At 41.7% G+C, this 19280-nt stretch overlaps 1 protein-coding gene across 1 annotated transcript in view; it reads left to right on the top strand.

The window, feature by feature from the left end:
* Positions 1 to 19280, top strand: part of LRPPRC (leucine rich pentatricopeptide repeat containing) — a 181062-nt gene that overhangs the window by 157460 nt on the left and 4322 nt on the right. The window contains 5 exon segments of the mRNA XM_083175710.1: positions 3724 to 3848; positions 5398 to 5513; positions 11401 to 11493; positions 14473 to 14557; positions 18287 to 18429. Coding sequence (XP_083031836.1) covers positions 3724 to 3848; positions 5398 to 5513; positions 11401 to 11493; positions 14473 to 14557; positions 18287 to 18429 — 562 coding nt within the window.

The following is a 19280-nucleotide window of genomic DNA, read 5'->3' as shown; positions in this document are numbered from 1 at the left end:
GTACACACCATAAACATATTAAATTATTAGCGCAACCCCTAGAGGATAAAACATAAAGCACTAAAATGTGTTAAATCAATTAGATTTATTATCAATTTTTGAATCGAGCTGGACAGTTCTGGAGGTAAAAAACAAGTGCTTCAGGTAAATATTTAATATAATAGTACCAGAAATACAGTAATAGATTTTTGTTTTTACATAAATTATTGAACATCAGGCCTTAATGTTCTGTTTCTTTTCCATTTACGTAGCTTAGTCTCTCACTTAGCTATTAGGCAAGTCACATTTACTCAGCAAGAAAGGCAGCAGTAATGTCTTGGCCGTAAGACTGCACCTTGTTCGGGCCCCGTGTAAAATATTACATTGACTCGGTAAAGAATAACTTCATCCTAATAAAGTCTCCTTTGAACTGTAGCTTGCGGATATAAATGAAATCCTCATCTTCAGGAAGGAACCAAAAGTTGTTTGGCAGGAGGTGTTCTTTAATGCTGGCTACACATTAGATTAAATTTTAAATGAATTTGCCAATAAAGATGTGTCGTTATGACAAACTCTTAAAATGTACCCACTACATTACTAATGATGCGCACACCTGCGAGCAGCTAGCAACACCCCCATTGTCTGCACATGCAGCTCAAGAGTGGGATGTCAATAGTTATGCCCCCCCACCCAAGTATATGCACTTTGAGATGCTGGATACTCCCGACAGGTCCCTTCACTTTTGAGGCCGCTGGGTACACACATTGTGCAGTATGTAACAAGACCTAAAGTTTAGGGTGGGTATTCAATCTGGGATTCCGACTGTCGGAACATCCCGGGCCCTTTACACTTTTCTCGACTGTAACTCGATGGCCCGGAGTTCAATGTTCCGGCTGTTAAGTCTCAGAAAGTGGGCGTGTCAGCGAAAACCGCCGCGGATTGTCCAAAAACGTTTGTGAGTTCGACAATCCATGGCACAAAACAGTTCCAGCATGTTTTAAAGTCGGATCTGTTTTGTCGTAATCAGTCTTCAATGCTGTCAGAAACGGGAGGGTTGAATAGGCAGCCTCTATCTCTGCCGGCAGTAATAGCTGCCAGGATTGAATACGGCCCTTAATGTGAGCTTTTTAAAAGGATCCCAATCTTCAGATTCATTTTATTTGTTTTTTAATGTTTTTCAATACATACTTTGTTGGTTGGGATACTACACATTGCAAGAAAGTATGGAAGGACACCAGAAATAGAGTATTAAATAGCGTTTTATTTATACGCCATTAATTTCCCCCCGCTATTAAATAAGATACAGGCCGACCTATCCTCATGGGGAGCAAAAAGGATCTCTTGGCTAGGACGAATCAATGTAATCAAGATGAATATCCTACCCAGGATCTTGTATTTATTACAGACACTGCCGGTCAGTATTCCTAACTCATGGTTTTTATCTTTACAACGCAAATTACGGGATTATATCTGGGCGGGTCGGAAACCAAGGTTCAAGCATGAGATCCTATTTAAAAGGAAACACGCGGGGGGTCTCCAACTCCCTCACTTCTCTTCATATTACAACGCAGTCATGCTGACTAGAATAATGGAGTGGTCCTCTCAATCGGGTAAAAAACAGTGGGTAGACCTAGAATTAGCCACCATTCCAAAAGCCCACCCCGACCTCCCCTGGTGCAAAAAACCCCCGAAAATCACACATCCACTAGCATCCCCCATGTTTGACTGTTGGACTCGAGTCCGCTCTTCCCTCATGATCTCCCCTCCCGGGTCCCCTCTAATGCCTCTATTTGGGAATCCGGAATTCCCTCCGGGTATGGTTGAAAATTCATTCGCCGCGTGGAGATCTAGAGGGATATCCCGAATAGATCAATTAATAACCACGACAGGGGTCCTCCCATTCCCGGAAATTCAAGAGAAATGGGACTTACCGGGTGGGGAGATTTGGAGATACCTACAGATCAAACATTTTCTCCTAAGCTTAGGCCCACCAGCAAAAAAGCTGAGGTCCATTACCCCATTTGAAAAACTATGCAGTGCGGAAACATACCCCAGACACCTTCTTTCATACACCTACAAACTGATCATTGAGGATATCTTTCCATCTAAACCGAAATTTATGGAGGATTGGGAAAGAGATCTTCACGACCTCAAAGGAGATGACGATTGGCCAGAAATCCTTAGAAACACCTTCTCCTCGTCACTAAATGTCTTGACGACCGAAACCCACTATAAAGTCCTTACTAGATGGTACCGGTGCCCGACCTTGCTGGCAAAAATATACCCTGGAGTCTCCAGTCTTTGCTGGAGATGTAAGGCACACCCGGGTACAATGTTGCACATATGGTGGGACTGTCCGCTCATTCAGTCATATTGGAAAAAGGTAATTGAAACTGCAAACATTGTCCTGCAAGATGATTTCCCCGCCACCCCTAGCTTCTGGCTACTCAATCTTATACACAGACCCCAATCCAACTATAAAAAATCCCTAGTAAGACATATTCTTAGCGCATCAAAAGCGGTGATCCCAGTACATTGGAAGTCCACCACTATCCCCTCAATGGCAGACTGGTGCAACCGAATCGATCAATATATGGCAATGGACGACCTTGTACACTCCATAACCTCCAAAGACCAAACATTCAATGCGACTTGGCTCCCATGGTTAACATACAAAGAATCGGATCACTACAAAGCATTAAAATGATATCCTCTGGGGTCTTTTTATTTAAAATAAATAAATAAATAAATATAAAAAATAAAAATCTTAATACCAAAATATCTTCCAAATTACACAGCTCAAGGCATGAGAGTCGCACCGATACCCAACCTTCTTTCCCCCACTTCTTCTTTCTTCCCTTATTCAACTCTAAAACTTTCCTTCTTCTTCTCTCTGAAATGAGAAACAAGGAGACTTTCACCTCAGTATCTAACAACATTTGAATATTAAAGATATCCTTGTTCTTTGGTTTAGTTTGTAACAGAAAGTGCGAAGCGCTCTGCATCGCTCAATATTTGCTTACTCTGTTTCTGAAGCGATATGTTCCTGTTTGAAAATCTTAATAAAAACTATTTGCAAAAAAAAAAAATAGCGTTTTATTCATTATTGTTGGCTGTAAATACTCCTGTACCCTCGATATTACAAGTGGTTAATCATTCTGGCTTGTTTTCTTTGCTTCTTAGCAGTGCGTTGAGTTAGCATTGCAGAAAGTCATGTACAACTCAACAGATACAAACTATTAGAATGCCGATAACCACATTGGGCAGTATTCAATGCGGCCAGCAAGGGGGCTTAACGTAGGGGATCGTTGAAAACAAACGACCATCTCCGATTAACCGCTGCGCCGGCCACTCACCATATTCAATGTTCCGGGGGAACCCTCGCTGTCAGATTCCCCCCGCTGCATTTAGCCATGAGCCTCGCTGTTTTGGGGGGCCGCACATGCAGTTTCCACGTTGCTGTAAAAACCCAGGGAGGTGGAAACAGCGTTTCCAGGTGGTCGCTGTCGCAGCTCGCACAAAGCAATAAATATACCCCTTTAGCTCTATTGATCATTCATGCCTGGCATTCTGTTTTGTTTTGGGAGTACACAAGTAATACAATTCATGCTGTTTGCACACTTCGGAAAGCCAGAAGGACATACACTATGACATAGTTCAGGTCAAACAGTAATTTGCATTCATTTATTTTGCAGTGTGATGGTTTATTTTTCAGTCTTGCTCCTACATTTATTGTCTTTGCAGTGGTAACTTTGATCAAGCAGCCATGCAAATGGAGTCATTGTATACAAGCAATCCAGAACAATCCCAAACGTTATATTTGTTTCAGAAGGTGATTGATAACAACATGGAAGAGGAACTGGAAAAACGTATGTTTGTGGCAGCATTTTTTCTCCTGTTATAGGTACACCGTTCATGCTAAAAAAAGAAGCCATTTTGTGCTCTGAACCAACCTACATTATGCACAAGCCAATCGGGTCACTAGTAGTATGTGGTGGGAGTCCAAGATATCCAGGCCTGGGAGTGTAGTAAGGCTCAACCATGGTACTGCTTGGCGGGACTCACCATAGGAACCTAGTGCCCAAAGGAGAGTGCCTACACATGTGGCCAGCCTCGGTGCCCCTGTATTTTTTAGGCAGACACATTGTTGCTACATTATTTATGTGAAGCAGGAAACATTCAAAGTTAGTAATAATTTCAGGTCCCTTAAAAGTTTATTTAATATCACTTTCTAGCACAATACAGACATTAGTTTATATAATGGTGCAATTATATGTTTTTCCTTGTGTTTTCTTTGATGTTTCTTGTGCAAATTACAGTTAGCATCTATAGGCAAGCTTGTTTCTTTAGTTAAGTAGCACTCGGCTGTCTGATAATGTGCAGAAAATAGCATTGTGCAGTGTCCACCAATTGTGCCCATAGAAATTGCGGCTACTGTAGCTTTGCTGTTATACACTTGATTTTATATAACATGAACTGTAGTACGACAATTTATTTGTAAAGCAAAGTTTAGATAATGTTATGACGACATAACTCAGCAACTGCATGCTTTGGGGTGTAATGAGGGATAACCAAACCTACTAATTATATCAGAGTATGGATTTGGACTTTGAGTAAATTCTAGGCCAGTTGCTGTGCATGTGAAGAAACTCTACCAGATTAAGGTCATTATTACGAAAGCCATTGCTCAGTCACAGTGGTGCTATCAATGAGTGCGTCGGCGTGGAGTTGAGAATAGAAAGTGTGGCGAGCCCCGCGAGGGGACGCGGAACACGATCCCGAAGCGTGGCGAGGGGACACGGATTACTTAACATGTATTACGCGTCCCTGCGCGGGGCTCGCTGCGCTCGAATATAGCGAGATTATAATGGCATGCGATGGGCGCCCTTCTAGGAAACAAGTACCCTGTATTTGAACTATGAAGAGGGAAAGCTTTGCAAGCCACAAAAACAAAAAAATCCCTGTTAATGCATTTTTTGTGTGTGTATGTGTATATATATATATGTATATATATATATATATATATATATATATATATATATATATATATATATATATGCAATACAGCTGGTGTAATGGTTAGCATTACTGCCTCAAAGCGCTGAGGTCATGGGTTTGATTCACACCATGGCCCTAACTGTGTGGAGTTTGTATATTCTCCCCATACTTGCGTGGGTTTCCTCCGGGTACTCCAGAGACTGATGTGAATGTTCAACTATTCTCTGTACAGCGCTGCAGAGTATGTGTGCGCTATATAAGAAACTGTTAATAAATAAATAAAACATATATTATTATTTTTAGACTAGCCACAGCTTTAAAGCAGGTCTTCCTTCATTCAAGATTTACTGTGTTTTTCGTCATGTAACTTTCCCTTGTATAATACTCACCATTGCATTTTTTACATATGTTGACTTGCAGTGAGCATCTTGGCAGAACGGTTGGCAAATCAGTTTGCGGTATACCAGCCCGTAACGGAACTCTTTATTCAGTACATCAAATCAGGAAGACAAGATGAAGCCAGACATTTATTACAGGTAAACCCAATCAGGCATCAAGCGGATGTTAGCGCACCTTGTGGCTTTCCAGCCGCTTTGGAACTACTCTTACTAATAGATCTTTTAGTTTCTTGAAAGCTTGTGCATCAAATGTGTCTGGCAAAACTTCCTACAGCAGTATGCAAACCAAGGCTGTTCAGCTGGTATCAAAAAAGAAATTGCATCCTCCTTTGGTAGGAGCCAGACATTCTAATTCCAGTATTTCCAGAGCCTGAAATTACCTACAAAATGCATTAGAGGAAACCGATGGAGCTTGTCCAGTCTGAACAATACTTTGTTAATCACTTTTTCAAATGTCCCAAAAAATCAAGTGTTGTTCTATCTGTCTATGCATTTTGGTACCACTATATGACTAGAAATACGATGATAAAGGATATAAGCCTCAGAAATAGATTCTTACAGTATATTTGTGTTTCGGTGACAAATGTGACTATTCTCTTAATGCAGATTGTACAGGGGAGCGAACACGTGCTGTCAAGAGTTGCATCTAATTTCCCTCTCCATTCCTGTGTGTGTGTCACTGGCACAGTAAATGAGAAACGCGGGGATCTTCTCCGTGGCCAACATTCTCTGCAAAATTAGCAATCTTCAGGGAGCAAGCCAACCGTGTTCATTCCATTTTGCTCTTGCTAAATATAAAACTGAGCCAATGCGGAGCGAGCCGCGGGTGATGAGAGCTGCCACTGGTAGTGTACACAAACAGAATCCGACAGGGAGTCTCTTCCCTGCAGGTGGCAGTCAAACAATCAGAGTGATCCTGCAGATTGCTGGCTTTGTATAGACTCCCTGTGTCAAATTAAGGCCCGTTACCAATTTCCAATAGTAAACAGCACTATATTCACTTAAAATGCTTAGCAGCTGGTAAAAGTGAAAAAGCTGTAAAATAAAAACTGCTTTAGCCGTAACAGCCTTTGTCAACAGCAGACACCAATTTGCATGTTAAGAAGCAGCAGAAAACTGAAGCAGTTCTCGAAAGGATGGGACTGTTGGCAGTATGTAATTGGGATCTTCTACGCGAAGAATAGGGCATTATGTAAATGTATTTCAATACGAGACGTGACACGCAGTGTCATTTACTGACAACCAGGTAATATCCTGGTTATCTAGCTAGTAAGACTGAATCCGTTGTGCTGTGCTTAAATTACCGGTAACAACCTAGAACAGTGCTGCTCAAACTCTGTCCTCAAAGAAGTCTGAACAGTCCGGGTGAATTAATTAGTCCCTTTTATTATTCTGCTGTAAGAATCTCTGCTGAAGCATGGACATCCTTCAAATCTGGAACTTTAGTGGGTCTTCAGGACAGAAGATGAGAAGCACTGACATTGCGTACCCAGGGTGTTTTTAAGTGATACCCCTTTTACACCAAAGACCCGGGTTTTTGGACCCTGATTCAACCCGGGGGCGACCCAGCGTTTGTTACCTTTTACACCGGCGGATGCCCCAGCAAACTTCACCTGCACATGCTTTTTGCGGCGGTGTAAAAGGGGTATAATACAACCGCAAGCCCAGCGATAAAATTAAGGGTTAAGATAAACAGTAGGGGTGAGCTATTGATGATGGCTCAGGGCCGCAGGCTGCCCCACTCTGGTTTTGACAGTAAAAAGAACACAACTAATTTAAACTTTAAACTGTGTCAGGTTCTAGCGACAATCGGTAAAATAATAGCCAGAATCTGGTTGGTTGCTATGGGCAGCACCTTCACTTGTCCACTTTAGGTACTTTGGTTAATCTCAACCGCAGTCGGAATACATACAGATAACCAGCAGTACGGATATGGGTGGCCAGAATACAGACGCCCCATCCCGAAAAAGGGAATATGCCTCACGCTGACCCTAACCCTCCCCACTATTGCCGAACTCTCCAACCCGCCCCCCAGCCTAACCCTAACTCTCCATTTTACGTGGCTAACCCTCCCTTTTAAGTGGCTAACCCTCCCTTCTAACAGTAGCTCCGCCCTGCAGTAGCCTGCTACTATGGCAACATGGCCAGTTGCCAGAGTCCCAGAACAACCCGAGCAAACAGCAGACACAACACTTAAGCTTTCTTACAGCAAACTACTGCATCTCGGTCACATTTTCCATTCTACTATGCACTTTAGAAGAATATTGGGTACTTGTTTCCTAGCACGGCGCCACCGACTTTTATCTTATGGCATCGGGTGTATCTTATCGGGTCGCATCGCATGCGATGCAATCAGACCCGATTTTTAATTGTACAGTGACCCTGATGTGTGATGAGTATGTTAAATGGTCCCCCAGACCCGATTTTTAATTGTACAGTGACCCTGATGGGTGATAATGCACCCTCATTGTTAACGGCACCCCCACTATCAGCGCCAACCCGAAGCGTGGCGAGCGCAGCGGTACGCGTCCTCCGACCTTTTCATACCCCCACTATCCACGTCGGCGTGGAGTTGAATTTATATAGTGTGGCGAGCGGACGCGGATTACTTCACATGTATTCCCGCGTCCCCTCACGGGGCTCGCTACGCTTACCACGCTTCGGGCTTGGTGGCTCGCTGCGCTTGCCACACTATCTAAAATCAACTCCACGCAAACGTGGATAGTGGGGGTATGAAAAGGTTGGAGGACACCTAACGCCGCCCCCCGCCACAATTCGGGTTGGCGTTGATAGTGGGGGTGCCGTTAACAATGGGGGTGCATTTCACATATTAATGACCCATCAGGGTGGGTGTACAATTAAAAATCGGGTCTGGTGGTCCATTTAACAGTCATGACCCATCAGGGTGCCTTTACAATGTAAAATCGTGTCTCGTCGCATTGTAATGGCATGCAATGCGATTTTAAAATTGTACAGCATTGTACTGAAAACTTTGAAAACCCTCAGATCGGGTCCCATCGCATACCTTAACTAATGGTATGCGATGGGACCCGACGGGCGCAATGCTAGGAAACAAGTACCGAATATTGTATCTTTCTTTACAAGCAGTTTAATTCCATAAATTAATTCTAATGCTAATCATGTCACAAATGACCTGTACCCAGATTGCATATGTTTGGTGATCTTCATTCTGCACAATACTGTGGGAGAAAGTAGCTTGTATTCCTCCTGTTTTCTCTCACTACCAAGGAAACTATTCCTAATATTACCTCCTAACTGGGTTCCCCATTCACCCCTTAAGGTATTCTTTCCATACGGTGCCTCAAATTGTTACTCCATTGTCTTGTCCCGTGATTACCTGGTATTTTTTTATTTCACCTATCATTTGATTTTCACCTCACTTCCTTCCTAAACCGGCAATACACAGCCTAAACCGTGCGTGGTCACATTTAAAGATCCCGGTGCTTGAGAAATGTTTGTGTTCAACATGGCATTCGGGAGTTGACTGACCAAATTCACCATGTTGTATTTAGAAATCGGCATGCTACAGTATACTCCTGCTCAGACACAATTTAGGATTGGGCCTATGGATACTGCTCCCAAATAATACCACGGTGTTTGAGCACCTTGGTACCCCCTTTTTTCCTACTTATAACCTGTGGCTGTAATTTATCTTATCCTGGATATCTACAATCTCTATTCTGGACTTGTTTGGTCTTCTGTGTTTGTTTTTTTTTGGGGGGGGGTATTTTGGTTTATTCTTATTTGCTTTTTCTCAGTAGTGCTGACAAGTCTGACCTGTTTTCCCCGGGAAGGCTCAAACACGATTAGACACTTGATGTGCCAATTTTTGCATGTGATAAATCTCATTTATCACATACAACTCCCAGGGAGCTGGAGATGGAGGGGGTTTGCGGAGTGGCGGGACGGTTCCGGTTCCACCTGCCAGGAGAGGCAGGCAGGTGGAACGGGGCTGCAAAAATCCAGACAAATGAATGGACAGCCACTGATTGGCCAATTAATGGCTGCCCATTCATTTGTATGGGTTTTTTTTAAATCGCTCCGCCCGGCTCCAGAGTCGCCCCAACACCCCTTTCCCCCATCGGATGCGATACAACGGCAGCCTAGCGTAGTGTCCCAGCTGCAGCCCTACGTAGTGTCCCCGTCAGGCAGCATCGTCCCCATACTGTCCCTGGCAAGCCTAGTGAGTGCCTCACACAGCGCCGGTAACCACCAGATACCCTGCGCTGGGGGACGCCGGTGGAGAGGCGCTCCATCTGCCTGAGACGCACAAGCCTCTCATATGCTTGTGCATCTCAGTAATTCGTAAAGGACACCTTTGCCAGTGCTCCATATTACATACTGGCAAATGCCTCCATTTCAAACCCCCACTATCCACATCAGCCCGAAGCATGGCGAGCGCACGGGGTACACGTCCTCCCGACCTGTTCATACCCCCACTGGCCACGTTGGCGTGGAGTTGATTCTATAAAGTGAGGCAAGCCACTGAGCCTGAAGCGTGGCGAGCGCATGCGGATTCACGTTTCTGGCTCGCTGCGCATGCCACACTTTATAGAATCGACTCCACACCAACGTGGATGGTGGGAGTATGAACAGGTTGGGAGGACACGTACAGCCCTTCAGGCTGATAGTGGGGGTGTTTCAGGAACACATTCACACCTGTCATGTCAGAAAGGTTAAAAATGGTCAATGGTTCCCACACAATGTAATAAGTGCTGACTGACTAATGCGTAATGCTGACTGACTAATGCGTAATGCTGACTGACTAATGCGTAATGCTGACTGACTATGCTGGCCGCGGGAACACTCCGCTTTCTCTTATCTCATGTGCAGCCCATCTGGCCTCCGATCCGATGCACGCGGGACTGTGCATCGGATCGGATGTCATAGACATGCTATTTAGGCCAATTCATGCCCCAAACCAATGGAATCTTGTGAAATCAGGCCCAAATCGCATAGTGTATGGCTGCCTTTAGTGCATACTTTTAAATCTCCAATTTCAACTTCAAGTCTTTCAATTTTAAATATATATTTTTTTCCCTCCATGTTCAAAATTCATTGTCATTTGTTACAAATAGTGGCTTATACTGCAGCTCTAAAATAGTGGCTTGTTTACCAGCAGCCTTTATTGCCTATCCTCCCACTGAATTCCCCAATGGTGTTAAACAAGGGAATGCCAATAATAGGGGTGTGGCTAAATGCATTTTGGTTAGATTTTGTAGATCATGGCTGAAAGCTATTTGTTGGGTACAAAAGAAAAGTATTCTCTTTAAGTTACAATTCAAGAGAGTGTGATATAAAATATTGCCTTGCCTCAATCGATTTTTACTTCACTTTTTTTTTTCAGGCCTGTCATGTAACCCCCCCACCCCCCAAGTTTAACTTTTGTGTGTCTCTCAAGAACTGACTGTCTGTTGTATTGAAAGCCTTTTATAAAACAGATTGTAATCAGTCCTTTTGTATGCATAAGTGTAGGTAATTATACTTTAAAGAGAACTTGCTTTGTACATTTTAATTTTTTTAAAGAAACGAGCAGTTATCTCCCTGACACCTTATTAAATGTATAATTAACCTTATGATCCAAAGCTCACTTATGAATGCTTGGCAGTATAATTGGAGATGAATAGAATTTCTTTTTCCCCTTTCTTTTTTTTTTTCAACCCTAAACATGATTTCTTGTACTGAAGCATTCGTTTATTATTATTATTTTTTTTTCTCTTTTAAACAACCCTTAGGCTTGCCGCGCCAAGGACATGTTTGTGACCGTTTAGTATGATTCGTCAAAGTTAATAATGAGCCGCTGAATTTCTAAATACTCTTTTACATTATAGTGATAGTTTGTAGTGCTATTCATCTTTTCTGTTGTTTTACATATGTTCACTTTTCTGTAATACGTGAAAGTGATTTTATTTGTTTATTACACACACATACATACAAACACACACCGCCACCACTTACCGCCTTGGCACATCTGATGGCGCCTTTTGTTTTCTGCCATTTACAGAGGTGTGGAGCTATTGCGGAACAAAGAAAACTGTTGACATATTACATTGGAAGAGGGTTCAATTACATTGGAAGAGATCTCAAGCAAGAAACGGTACGTGGCCATACAGTTCTGTGGAATGTTCTAATTCACTATGAATAACCGCAAATATGAAAACACCTCACTGGGTGAAGCAGCAGTCCCACATCCGCATGCTTCTTTCTCAATAACCAGTTTGTGGGTGTCACATGACGGTTTCTGCCACTGCAAACGGTTCTGTTTTATTATTTGCTGAATGGACCCAGATAGTGCTTTAGATCACCAGTGTCAAACCATGGAGTTCAGAGTTGCAGAACTTGAACCCTTCCTCAAAAGGTCCCTTAATGAGCAAGGACTTTAACTCTTTGCCACAAGGATACCAGGTTTCCTTTAACTATGCCCTGAGTTCTGCTGCAGTTTCCCAGAGGGAACCCGAATACTAATGAATTCTAACTAAGCCCCTCTCCCCATTACTGATAGGAGAGAACCAAAAGAGTGGTGGATGGAGTCTCGGGACCACAAAATCCCACTGGAACTCAGGGGGTCATCTCTCCAAGTGGAAAATAAAAATGTTATCTGAAATTTTTATCGATCCCTTGCCAGTTGAATAGATTGCTGAAAAGAGGACATAGGAACGCCATTCTACAGATTGTTCACATGTCCTTATATAATCCCTTACTAGTATAATATAATTAACAACCCTAATGAGATATTAGGTTTTGAGTATATGCCCTTATTTATTGTATTTAAAGAAAAAGAACAATCTCACTCAAATTCTTCTAACTGAATTATATGTTTTCTATGTGTATAAAAACATGTTCCTGTATGAATCTATAAGTGTAAGGGTAACATTACTTAGAAATAGCCTAAGCCTAACAAATTCATTGCCCATTCTATATACTGTATAAACTCATATGGAATTCCCTTTATACTGGTACCTAGGGTATCAGGGTAGATCTCCCCATCATGAGGATTTGGCCTTTTTAAGAACAAATGCTACACTTGATATTTGCCGACAATCTCTATTGCACTTAAAAGCATGTGATGTATAAAAGCATGGGATGTATAGATGTATAAAAGCATTGGATGTATAGATGTAGAAAAGCATGGGATGTATAGATGTAGAAAAGCATGGGATGTATAGATGTAGAAAAGCATGGGATGTATAGATGTAGAAAAGCATGGGATGTATAGATGTAGAAAAGCATGGGATGTATAGATGTAGAAAAGCATGGGATGTATAGATGTAGAAAAGCATGGGATGTATAGATGTAGAAAAGCATGGGATGTATAGATGTAGAAAAGCATGGAATGTAGAAAAGCATGGGATGTATAGATGTAGAAAAGCATGGGATGTATAGATGTAGAAAAGCATGGGACGAATAGATGTAGAAAAGCATGGGACGAATAGATGTAGAAAAGCATGGGATGTATAGATGTAGAAAAGCATGGGACGAATAGATGTAGAAAAGCATGGGACGTATAGATGTAGAAAAGCATGGGATGTATAGATGTTTGCTCTTAAGCCCATGTGAATGTAACCTGCTCCGAGAGCCAGTCAGCCCCATTCCTTCTTGGATGCTGGCAGAAAGTGTGGCAGGCACATCTGTTGGGAAGAGAGGCATCGCTAAGCTTCTCTGGTCCTACATCATATTTCATCTTACTATATTGAAGGGATAGCGGCTGAAACCAAAGTGGTCTTTTAGTGGTAGAGTAGCTTTGAATAATTCAGTGGGGAACATTAGAAAGGGTGCATAGTACAATGGGGTTTCCCAACAAAAGAGTGGCCACCACTAAACATTATACAAGCATTGTTTAATTGTATACAGTGAGTCTTTCAATTGGCAGTACAGATGGTGTAATGGTTAGCATTACTGCCTCACATCGCTGAGGTCATGGCTTCCGTTCCAATCATGGCCCTAACTGTGCGGAGTTTGTATATCCAATGGGTTTCCTTTGGGTACTCTTGTCTCTTCCCAAAAACTATACTGGTACAGATGCAGCCTCTCTCATTGTTGCTGGCTCCATCTGTAGGTTCCTTGGCTCCCGACAAAAATGAACCCTACTGTGTGCGTGTAAATGGGCAGACTAGACCAGTTGATCTCGGCCCTCGGGACTCCCCAACAGTACACGTTTTCCAGGTCTCCACACAGAATCACAGGTGAAAAAATTAGCACCACCTGTGATCTTTTAAAATGTGTCAGTGAGTAATGAGTGCACCTGCCGGGTGACCAGGAAACCGTGCACTGTTGGGTGGGTCCTGAGGACAGAGGTTGAGAACCACTAGACTAGATGGACTGCATGGTTCTAATCTGCCATCAAATTCTACATTTAAGGCTCTAGCATAACTTCATTGCAAAGAATAAACTAGCTGATATTAATATTCATCAATGCATGCATACATTATACTGCGTGCACACAGTTGCTCGGTCCAACTCATTTTATATCTTGATATGATGATTAACGCATCTCCGGCATGGCTTTTATAAGCAGTCATTACTCTTTGTTAATTGTAACCTCATATGGATGTTTAGCGCAACACAAATACTGCACGTAGCAGAGTAGTACATGGTCACATCTTGTTCTGGGGATTTTATTGTGTAGCTTTTGTCTGTGGCCTGACCTGCATTCCCTTGATGATCATATGAATGGTTCTTGTCTGATATTTAGTATTTTCCATCTGACCGCAGCTTGAATGGGAAAGGAAAGCAGATGAGGCAGAGTGGCAGCTTCACTGAAGTACACTATAGAGAACATTTTGAAACCTAAAATAGCTTCTAATATGGTCTTAAGAGATACTTAGGTTGTATACAAATGATTGAGGAGCCCTGCATGACCTGGCAGCTGCTGGGCAGGGTCCTCCTCCAACCTCTTGGTTATTGCATTATATGTATAGAGCGTAGTAATAGCATTTCTGTAACACTTGATGTTTATACACTTTAGATCTGCTAATATGTTTTCTTAGCTGCCTAGATGTTTGATATGATTTACTGCTTTGTTACATACCTCTTAGCAGAAAAAATATACTTATGTTTCTCTTTTCTTTTCTTCTAGGATAATACGGTCAGTCATCTGATCGAGATACTCCCCGATCCCTATTACAAACAAGTGGCATATGGCTTCCTGATGCGAGACTATGGTAATTGGCGTCTCTGGCATATTCTATGTCATGTACCTTCATGTAGCGACTGTTTTGCTTTTAACGACAAGTTAGGCAAAAAGTGCAGTCCATGTGTTCTTTTCTTTTTTTTTTTTTCAACATTCTAACAAATGAAACTTTAATTATTAAACAGTCTTTTGAAATGCAATTTAAGAAAGGTATGATGATTAATATTACAGTATAATATATTTTATGCATGCATAAAATACCCAACAATATATGTCAAAGTGCTTTATTCTGAGTTTTTTGATACAAATCATTCTAATGGTTTATTTATGAGGAGCCGCAACACTCTGTATAACAAATAGTACATAGAAACCGAACAAGAACATAGGATGTTGAAGCAGAATAGGACTGAGGGTAGAGTGGGCCTAGAACAAGAGTGACACTGAACCAAGAGCAGCTTGTGTTATGGGGTAGTGGCTGATACTAGCAGAGGGATTGGGATCAGATGGGGCATTGGCAAAATGGACTAGGAATGTTTTATTTGTAGTAGTTGCAAGTTTGAAGGTTAGGAAGTCAAGTCAAGCTGGGTAGGGAGTTCCATAAGAGGTTAGTTGCACAGGAGATGCTTGAGTTAGAGGTGGTACTCGGAGAGAAGGTGAGGTGCCGGAGTAAGAAGGCATAAGGGAGAGAATCTTGTGGTGTGGTCAGAGTTGTATGAATGGGAGCTGGTGAGGGTGAGTAATTGGAATAGGATTCTGGAGGCTATAGGAAACATTTATGGATTCGTAGAAGATGGAAAAAGATCAGACTTAAATCAGATAAGAAGTTGCTGTAATGAAGGCAGGACATAATGAGATTAATCATAAGTGTTGGTGATGCCACAAGTGAGGAAACACTGTGGCAATGGGTCTTATGCGCACCTGATTGCATGGCAGCGTGGAATTCCGCCTTACGAATATGCTAGAGTGGAATTCCGCCTTGCGAATATGTCCAAATCCATTTGGAAGTTTCTTACCATTGGATGATTTCTCCACTGATCGCAGACCCTGAGTAGCCATGGACTTAGTCATTGGCGAGCAGCCTGATCGAGGCCGGAGCTGATATCACACACCCTCCCCTAAAGTGATTGGGCATGTCTGTGTTTGGCACGCCTGCGTTTTTTCTAGCATGCCCATTAAACGGCTAGTTACCACCCTCAGTTACCGAGTTTCTGTCAATAACCTTGTGATTGGCTATCAAGGAAAAAAAGTAGCAGGATTCCCTCACTGGATGTGTCACGCACTCGCTCTATGGACCAGATGCATGCGCATTCTATCGATAATCGCTCACAACGCAATTCGCACAGCAGTCTTGTCTAAATCGGGCCCAGTGTTTTGAAGCAGGGTCCACATGACCGGGCAAGGTACTGGATGTGTGGCCTCTAGCTGGGTTTGGGATGTCAATGAGGAAGACTCTTAATAGGGAAGATTATTAGCTTCGTATTGGATTTGATCTTTAATAGCATGGGGCACCCAATTGGAAATGGCTCAAGGGCAATTAGACCCACAGAATATGTACTGTATGTATTGTGTTGTGTTCTTAGTGTTCTGCGATCAACACAATTTATGTATCTTTTTTGCAGATGGGTGTATTGTTCTGTGTTAGTATTACATTAAGTGTATTATTTTTTGCATTCAACACCGATGCTTTTCAATGGAGTGTGTTGCAAATTAGTTTTTCTCCTTCATCTTAATAAGGACACTTCCTCACCATTACAATGTGCTGAGGGAGTAGGAATTAGGCACATAAAGTTAACTTCTTTCAGTGTAAATCCCCTCTCCTCGCTACCCCTTGGTTTCCGTGCCCTAAGGAGTTGGGCTGATGCTCTAGCAGCTGCTCATAAACTCTCTTCTCAGAGGAATTAATATTATTTTGTATATATATTTATTTTTTTTACAAATGGCAGAGCAAGAACCAGGCGACTTGGTTTTCCTATTTCTGGGGTAGCCTGGGGGTTGACATTGTACTTTCAATGTGATACGGTAACTAACACGGCCACTCAATTCCCCTGGCAAGACTTTTGTAGGGAAATGCAGAAATAAAAGAGCTGCCTTCTTCTGTCACTTTTAAATTACCCTGGATTAAGTCCTCAATTTGGGTGGGTACTTGTTTACCCTCAGGACTGTTACTTATTCACCTGGGTGCATTAAGCATCCATTAACAGTTAGGCGGCAATTCTGTTCATGTCAAGACAAATTTGTCACTCAGCTTTGCAGTAGAAGTGGAACTCTTTGCTGCCCAGCTGGGGGGACAGGAGTCTTCACAATAGCCTCGTATAGATTGTCAGTCTGCCTAATATCCAGACAGCAGCTTTGCTAGATATGGGTAGAATGGTACAACCTATTCAATTGAGTGCCAAATTTTTCGACCGTCAACCTTTTTAATTTGAATTTACTGTACATTGGACCTATTCAATTGAAGTGATGACTTTTTGACTGTCGAAAAACATGGCAAATTACTCGACGATCCACGTGCTTTTGTCGACACTGAAGGTGTTGTTTCACCGATGCAGTTTTGACTAAAAAAGTGAAACTCTATAGGCAAAATGGTCTTAAAAGCCAGCCGCAATTCAATAGGAAAGTCCGTCTTTTTTCGGCTAGCTGAAAAATACGGACTTAATTGAATACCCCCTGAGACTTCCCTGGTTATTATTAATCATAATGCATCTTTGTGAAGTAATTGCTCTCTAATGGAACTGCTTTGGCCACAGACTTTGGGCTATATATATATATATATCAACCTTCAGAAAGTGATAAACACCCTGCCAATCGGCTCCTAACTGTCATATTACAGTTCCTTACTACTGTATATACTCATTCTGCTATTGCATGTGTTTCTATGTTCTCTTTGGGCCTTTGTAACTTGAACCTGCAGAGGGTTTGTGAGGGAATGGGTTTTATAAAAAAAAAAAAATGTATTACCCACCTCCTTCATGCTCAACACAACACCATGGTGAAGTACTGTAGTGTCTAACAGACTAGGGTAATAGACTGTAAATACCAGATATGTAATATGTAATATGTACAGTGTGTTTGCAGTTTCCCAATCTAGCTTATTTTTAATAAATATATTACAAAGCCAGTTTTTTAGGTTAATGAATTACACAAATGATTAGATTACTATGGTGGCTATTCAATTATTTGTTTGAATATAGCTTAATTTAAAGTGTCTGAGAACAATTCACTTGACTTGTACGAACTACCCTGGGGTGCACTCATCACAAATTTCTGCTCACTCCCTCCTGAGGTGCAAACAAAAATCCACATGAAGTGAGTTTTTTGGGGTTGGTCGCGAGTGACGGCTGTACCATAACTGCATTGCGCACCGCACTTATCAATGGAGAAACATGTTTTATACAGGGCATGGGATTGGGCTTTCTGCACCCGTTACGGGAATTAATTGAATACTTCCTGAGATCTAAATATCAGTCCAACAGTTCAAACCCCCCACCACCAACACCACCACCCCTGTATATTACTTGAAGGCTCACACTTTGTATTTTATTCTACTCTTTCTCAGAATGTAGTGCGTTAGATGAATGACTCCATATTGTATTCGGGGCTAGATTTATGTGAATACATCTGTAGGTCAGTTAGACTCTTAAACCAAAGTTGTGTAGAGTGTTTCGTTTAATGCAGATATGTTGTTTTGTCCAAATTAATTTCCTTTTTCTTTTATGGAAATTACATTTTACTCGTATATCTATTTGAATCCTTCCTCTAGAAAGAAACAATAATGTGGATGCAGCGTTTGCCTTGTACGAGAAAATGAGAGTGGAGAACGTTGATGCAGATGATCTGTTCTTAAAACGACTAGCCATTCTTCTGAAGGACGCAGGGAAACCTGTCCCTTTCTCCGAGCCACCGGTGAGTATGCGTTTAAACATGCTGCCTACCTTGATACGTTCTTTGCCTTTTTTATTTTTTTATATTGCCCATAACGAAAACAGAACACCACACACTGCTTAAAAAAAAAAATAATAATAATTAACTGTACGTGAATTTAATCTTGTACAGGAATTCTCAGTGGGCCTTGTACATGTGAAGTTTTGGCAGCACAGAGCTGCAGGACTAATTTACTTTTGGGAGCAGATAACCTTCTGTGAATTATTGTTAAAAGCACAAGATACGATCAGGCACACGTCTGCAGGTCATTATAAAGGCAGAGCCTTACCCACAGTCCTCCGAGGAAGCCATCTCTTGTGTGTTGTAGCTTGATTTTAATTTATTTGTATTGACCACTAATTGCTTTTTGTGTATACATTTTAAACTAAGCAGGTTTAAAGCAGAACAAAATCTGTTTGTTGTATGTTGCTTGGCGCTTTCAACTGTTAATAGACCGTGTACAACATAGCACCAAAATCCGCGTCCGCAAGATGAAACGCAAAATCCCAGAGTTACATTTATAGGGATTTATATTATCCTTATTATTTTACTATATTAACCCCACATTTTTAAGGATTCTGAGACAATTTCTTGTTTTAGAACACTAAAATATTACCATCATTCCAAGTGCAAAATATTTTCCACCAACTGCATTTTTATTTGATTACTAACAGGGTGGGCTTCCTTTTTTTTTTTTTTTTTTTTTCCATTGTTTTTTATTCTATGTAGTTGTTTTATATCTTTCTCAGTGATGTATTTGAATTCACTCCAGTAAACATTTACTAACTTGCATCAGGTGTATATTAGCACTCTACTCTCACATGATACATTCA

Source organism: Crinia signifera, chromosome 3, assembly GCF_055691185.1.
Source record: "Crinia signifera chromosome 3, ASM5569118v1, whole genome shotgun sequence".
NCBI classification, from domain to species: domain Eukaryota; kingdom Metazoa; phylum Chordata; class Amphibia; order Anura; family Myobatrachidae; genus Crinia; species Crinia signifera.
Note: the sequence above shows the minus strand (reverse complement) of the source record. Positions and strands in the feature narration are given on the sequence as shown.